Here is a 6934-nt window from a genome sequence, read left to right on the forward strand (position 1 = left end):
TTATTTCATAAGATTACACAATCGCTATTACAAAATAAAGTACATTAAAATAAACTTCAGGAATCAGGACAAAAGTGAAGAAAATGTACAAAAAAAGAACCCAGGTTAGCGCTTTAAAAATCCTAACCAAAAAACTTCCATACCAGCATTTTTTTCCTTCTAATTGATCAAATATCATTATCCTAGGAATATAAAAAATAAAATAAATTTTTAAATAGAATTGAGAGCAAAATCTTGCATCTTCCACTTTACATGGAGAACATGTGGGCCCATCTCTTATACAAAAGTGGAAAAAGTGGGGGAAGTGCTCACAAGAAATAAGGCGGGTCTTTCTTTTGAACAAAAAAAACAGCAGTAAACTAAAAGCAGCATGAGCAACACTAACACCAAACCGTTCTCAACTGCTCTTCCCCCTTTCCATTACTCCAATTTTCCCTTCACAGCTTAACATTCACACAAAAATAAGAGAAAGAAAAATAATACAAAGTTAATTGTGCAAATGATGAGCTGGGGAAGAAAGAAACCTTCTTCAAGTTCATCATCATCATCATCATCATCTCATCCTCATTTGATTTCCCATGTCTTCCCACTCTCATGGCTTTCGAAATTCAAGCGAACAAGCGATAAACCCAGTACTCGGATACAGAACAGCAAACAAAAAGAGAAACAGCAGGAAAAACTACAAAGGGTGAGCTCACTAAAACATTCACCAAAAACTCCTCCTACCTTCTACTGGGATAATAGATTCTACACTCAAGATGATGATGGCTTTTGGAGATTTTCATTGAACGAGGAATATATGCAAGGAGATAACGAGCTCATTGTTCCAGAAAACTATTGTGGGAACTGCAAATCAAATGTGAAACAAGCTGCAACTAAGAAGAGGAACCAAAAGTCCAGAGTTTTGAAGGCTGAGATTGTACCAGAAAAGGAAGAAGCAAGTAAAGAACATGTGAAAAAAGCGAGTCTTCGAAGGACATACCGGAGAATTATGGAAGCAACAGAAGAATTACACAGAGAATTGGATGAAGTGAATGGGTATCGAAAATCTGTGGAAAAAGAAATGTCGGAATTTGAGCTTTTACATGTGATGCAGATGATGGGAAGGGCTGATGCAAGGCTGCCTTACTTGGATTCTGGTAAAAACCCATCTCCTACTTCGAGAGACTTCGGTAGCTTTCATCAAGAAACAAAAGATGGGAATGATACAATTTCAGAATGGCAAAATTTGAAGGATGACAAAATCAAAGAGGTACTTTTGAAAAGTGATCAGAAGCAGAGGAAGTCTTTTCATGTTGGCAGGGGAACTAGTAAGGTTAAAGTTAGCTCTCCCAAAACACCTTCTAACAAGATTGAGATTTGCAAGGTAAAAGCACTGGAAGACATGAAAAAAGCAAAGATGAAAAAGAAGCTTAAGGAATTGCAGCTGGATGACAAAGCAGCAGATATGGGAAGTTTCGCTGTAGTCAAATCTACGCGCAATCCACAGCAGGATTTTAGAGATTCAATGTTTGAGATGATCATGGAGAAAAGAATCAGAAAACCAGAGGAGCTCGAAGAGTTGTTGGCTTGTTATCTGACTTTGAATGCCGATGAGTACCATGGGCTTATTATTAAGGCCTTTCGACAAGTATGGCGTGAGTTGGAAGAAGCTTGCTATAACTAGATATTATTACATTAACAATACTTAGATGTTTAACTCTATTTTGTCTGTAGAAGAAAAGCAGTTGTTCTAAGTTCTAACAATATGTAAATAGTCTACAATATCTATGTTTTATACATTTGCTTTATTGTAGTCAGGATGCTTCTTTGATTAACTAGATGATGCAAATTAAGATCTCATGATCTGCGTGTTTTATTTTTCAAGATTTTCCCTTAGTACTTTGAAGTTGAATGTTTTGATTAGCTATAGTCAGCCCCGGCCTTATCATCACTCGAACATAGTATGCCCGTTTGAAAGAAGACAGCCTTCTCAGAAGAAATAATGATCGTTTCAGGGTTAATCTAGAACTCAAAGATTTATCTATGATGTGGTAATGACTCTTGCATTTCAGAAGGATTACTCGTGAGTCTCTATTGGTAATGAGTTAATGACAGCACAACAGTTAAACACAGACACCTCACCTTTCAAATTACTCATCATGACTTGCATATTTTAACCCCTAAGACTGCAATATGTGCAGTTACCAAAAAAAAAAAAGGAGAAATCTCGAAAGATATTAATATCTTTGTAATGCTAAACTAGACACTACTCAGGTTGAAAGTAGCAGAATTCTATGAGAGTAAGATAGAAGACATTACTTTGACACATTACACGGATGTACCTGCAACAACTGCCAAAGTTGCAAGGCCTGAAATCAGACTAGGAATGAAAACCTTCACCAGCTAAAAACTCGGAACAACTCCATCGATTTCAATCATGCTACAATCAGCCTTCTTTCTTACTCCTTTTGACATCATAGGTTTTCTCAAGTCTGCAACACTTTCCCACTTTCGTCTGGATGCATACACATTCGACAGTTGAACTTAGACAGCATTGTCCTGAGGATTGAGCTCTAACAGCTTCTTTGCAAAATCTTGTGCTAGCTCGAGACTGCCATAATTTATGCAGGAAAACAAAAGAGACTGCCATAAAACAGGGGACTCTTTTGCGGAAGCTTCTCCTTTCAGGAGTGCCTTCGCCTCTTCTAGTAATCCCACTCGACCAAGTAGATCAATAATGCAACCACAGTGCTCAACCGTGGGCTGGATATCATATTTACGCATCATGATGTTAAATATTTTTAGACCATCAATTAATAAACCCGCATGACTGCAAGCAGATAGAATATTCATAAAAGTAATCTCATTTGGCGTAGCATAATCATCATTCAGCATTTTATGAAAGATCCCAACTGCCTCTTGACCAAGACCATTGATGCTTAACCCTCCAATCATTGAATTCCATGTAGTAATGTCTTTCTGCGCTGTAGTGCCAAAAACTTCCAAAGCCTTTCTAGTCTCCCCACACTTTGAATACATGTCCACGAGTGCAGTTGCTAGAAAACCTTCGATCCCAATTCCATTCTTATCAATGTATAAATGAATCCATTCCCCTCGACTCAAAGCTCCAAGATTAGAACAAGCAGATAGAACATAGACCAGTGTATATTTATCAGGCTTAATAATATTCTCCCCTACCATATTCTGAAAAAGAAGCAAAACTTCATTGAAACCACCCACATCAGCATACCCTGAAATAATAGCATTCCAAGACACAACATCTTTTACAGGAATATCATCGAACATCAATCTCGCTTCTTCAACTAACCCCAACCTTGCATACCCTGACACCATAAAATTCCAAGACTCCACATTCCTTTCCTCCATTTCGCAGAACAGAACTTGTGCAGCATCCATCAAACCCCTCTCCGTGTATGCAGCCAACATCGCGTTCCACGAAATAACATCTCTCTGGGGCATCTTATCCAGCAGATTACGTGCAGATTCGAAATAACCACAATTTGCATACATGCTAATCAAAGTGTTCTGCACATACTTATCATCCACCATCTCCCTACGCTTCGTTACCTGTGCATGGACTTGTTGGCCCTCATTCAGACCACCAAAGGCTGAACATGCCTTGATAACAAAAGGATAAGTGTACTTATCAGGAACAACTGAAGTCTCCAACATTTGTGTGAAAACAAGAAGGGCATTTTGTGGGTTCGAGCTATTTGCATACGCCCTCATCATTGAGTTCCATGTAAATGAGTTGGGATTCTGGAGGTGAGAAAAAATGGAGTGAGCATAGGATATTGTTTGAAGGTTCGGGTTTGTGCAGGCGAAGGCAATGAGGCGGCTAGCTGTGTAACTGTCATTTATGAGGCCATTCTTGATGAGCTGGCCATGAGCTTGTTGAAGCTCTGAGATTGAACTTGTCTGCTCTATGAAGGATGAAATTGCTGGGACATGGCATGATGATAGTGCCATTACTAGTGTTTGTATCTATGCTTTGCTCCTTCCTTCTTCTCTTTCAAGTATTTGTAAATACCTCTAAGGGACACGAATTATAGTAGTAGTTGTGCATGGAATTAGGGCGGATGCTGATACCCCTTTTCAATTTATATTGTCAAACCGTCGAATCCGTTTTCAATCTAGTGTTAGAAACTAGACAAATTCTCAATTTGGCGCTAGCCAAAAACTTATAGCTTGGAATTACAAAGCTAATATTCCAACCCTCCCCATATTGTAAGTTAAGAAAAAAAAAATTTTTTGATTCCTCTTTCCTCCATCTCACAACAGCATCAACTCCTTAGTTAATCAATAATTTGAGTTTTCCATTTTCTACAAATGACAAAGAAATATTATCAAAACACAATTCATGACTAGAACAAACCCAAATTTAAACACTTACTTCAATTTATACCATCTAAACAACAAAGATAACACTGGGCAATTTCTGTTTTAGCAAAATAGAAATAAAAGAGTAATTTACGTATCCTAAACTTAATTCAAGAAACTTGAATACAATGACTTCTGATGTCTCAATTTTTTTTCCAATAATGAGCTTGCTACCAATGTTTTCAAGAACTAATTCAAAAACTAGTGCATAATTTAACTTTTTAGGAAAGCATGAGATACGGAGCATTTACCTGGTAATGCTTATTGGTGTGGTTGTGGTCATGTGGTGCCGCTTGCTGTACTGTCGTTTGCCGCCTTGAGGGAGAGCAAGTTTTCACTTTTTTTTTTTTTTTGGCTTTAACCTTCTTATGTTACCCATGGGAGTCATTTAACAAACCATGATATCTTGGCCTAGTGGTCAAGATTGAGGTATTGCGAATGAGATTCGAATTTTCTTCCTCTTTTTTGTACTTTGTACTCGAAAAGAACGGGCCCAACTTACTCATCGGTGATGTCTATTTTGTAAAAAAAAAAGGTCGTTTCGGTGGTGAAATCGGCGGTTTAAGATCATCTCGGGAAGCGTACCAAAAATATCATTGTATAGGTACTCATTTTGATTAGGTTCTCGAAGTTCTTGTCCTAAAGGGTCATCGGTGGCATCCATAAAAAAAAAGTCGTTTTGGCGGTGAGATATAGAGTTTATTAAGGTTAATTAAGGCATTAGGGTTAGGGATTAGGATGGACGAGGGTTAATAATGGCAAAGTTGTAAATAATGTAAACAACGACTTAACATCCTTTACGAAAAAAGGGTAGTTGGTGCACATTTTTAAAAACTCAGTGGTATATGGTAAATATATGAAATATTAGTGATATATGGTGAATTTTCTAATTTGTCAGGGGTATATGGTGAAAAAATAGCAAATATAATATGACCCTTATCGATTCATAGTGTTTTGGCCCATTAAGCCTTAGTGCGCCACCACATGTTCCAAAGCCCTCTGCCAACGTGGCAAGCCCTCAGTGGGATCCACCCGTCTTGGATCCTGTGCCAGCCTGGCAGGGACATTCTCACACATTTTAACACTTATAAATATGGAGCAGATCCCCATTTATTGAGGTAATAACTTCTAGACAAACTACTTCACAGATCCCAATTAACACACATGAACTGACTAGATCGTCGGAGGCGCGATCCCGGATTCACCCCCGGGGTAGTCTAACTCTCGTCTTGTGCAGGTCTCTCGGCAATCTTCGAGCATCTTGCCGTCATTAACCTTAATCTCGATCCATCCCACATAATACAAGTTTTTACCGGAAATAGGTTGGCGTCGTCTGTGGGGACATCGAACTAAAAGTCATGGCCATCACTCGAAGAAATCGAAGACGGCAAAAGACCTCCGTCCCATCTCATCGTTCGAGGACACCGTCCCATGAGGTGGCTGGCGAAACGGCGGGTAACCCTCGGCAAGTTGTCGCCCTGTCATCTCGCCACCAACATGTCCTTGAAGAGGTCCACCCTCGAGAGGCTATCAGTGTCGTCAACCCTGGGGGACCTCAATTAAGAATGGTTCAAACTTAAGCGGACCCCCTCGATATGAGCAGACCAGCCCTAATCCGGTCACACAACAAGATCTCCAGAAATTGGCAGATCGTCTAAGTGACAACCTCGAGTGCAGCCTCCGGGCCCTGATATTGAACTTCCAAACGGGAGGAAAAGGGACCTCGAACAAGCCTCCTCTTCCCCCCATACCTCAACTGGTCCTCGAGCAAGAAATCTCGACCAACCTCAGGTCATAGCCCTCGACCCGACGAATTCGCCACGAGCTCCTCAAAGGTCAGCTCGAATTACCCTTAGCAAGGGGGACGCGAGACATGTGATCAACGAGCGCCATCTGAGGAATGGCAATCGTGACACTCGCGAAGTCTTGAACGAAAAGCGAGCACAGTCCAAATCAGGAGAAGCCCCTCCCATCCATAACTGGAAACAGAGGGAACCTCGAGAGCAGAGGGAACCTCGACAGTAGAGGGAGCCTCGACAGCAGAGGGGCCATCGAGAAAAAGAACAGGCATCAAGCAGTTCTGAGTCCTGCCACGAGTCTGAGGCCCAAATGGGAAACCTGGGCTTCGTGACTCCTTTTAGCGAGAATATCATGAGGGCTCCCATCCCGCAAAAGGTCAAAGTTCCTCCAATCGACCATTACGACGGGACTACGGACCCTTTTGATCATCTAGCAGCATTCAGAGCACAAATGAGTGTGCAGACGAGCAGCGAGGTCGCATGGTGTAAGTTATTTCCTACTACCTTGAATAGGTTAGCCTTAACCTGGTTCACAGAGCTTCCCCCCGGAAGTATCTCGAGCTTCGCAGCTCTCGAGACGGTTTTCAAGCAGAACTTCATAGCCGGTCGAAGGCACCGAAAGACGAGTATTCATCTCATGTCTATCAGGCAGCGAAGGGAAAAAGACTTGGCAGATTATATCAAGAGGTTCAATGAGCGAGGAGTCACAAAAGGTCTTCGATCTCCAAGACAGTGCTGCATTCACTGCGCTC

General features: G+C 40.8%; 2 protein-coding genes across 2 annotated transcripts; one reads left to right on the forward strand and one right to left on the reverse strand.

Annotated features, from left to right (window-relative positions):
• Positions 1-341: 341 nt before the first annotated feature.
• Positions 342-1799, forward strand: LOC104882948 (transcription repressor OFP5). The gene has a single exon (XM_010667382.4). It carries the CDS (start codon positions 500-502, stop codon positions 1664-1666), a length of 1167 nt encoding a protein of 388 aa, XP_010665684.3. The 5' UTR covers positions 342-499; the 3' UTR covers positions 1667-1799.
• Positions 1800-2105: 306 nt separating this feature from the next.
• On the reverse strand, positions 2106-4775 carry LOC104882947 (pentatricopeptide repeat-containing protein At4g18840). The gene is made up of 2 exons (XM_048634681.2): positions 4635-4775; positions 2106-4326 (listed from the first exon to the last, which is right to left on the reverse strand). Exon 2 carries the CDS (start codon positions 3970-3972, stop codon positions 2527-2529), a length of 1446 nt encoding a protein of 481 aa, XP_048490638.1. The 5' UTR covers positions 3973-4326; positions 4635-4775; the 3' UTR covers positions 2106-2526.
• Between the last annotated feature and the right edge of the window lie 2159 nt (positions 4776-6934).

The sequence above is a fragment of the Beta vulgaris genome, chromosome 8 (genome assembly GCF_026745355.1).
Source record: "Beta vulgaris subsp. vulgaris cultivar EL10 chromosome 8, EL10.2, whole genome shotgun sequence".
Classification (NCBI taxonomy): Eukaryota; Viridiplantae; Streptophyta; class Magnoliopsida; order Caryophyllales; family Amaranthaceae; genus Beta; species Beta vulgaris.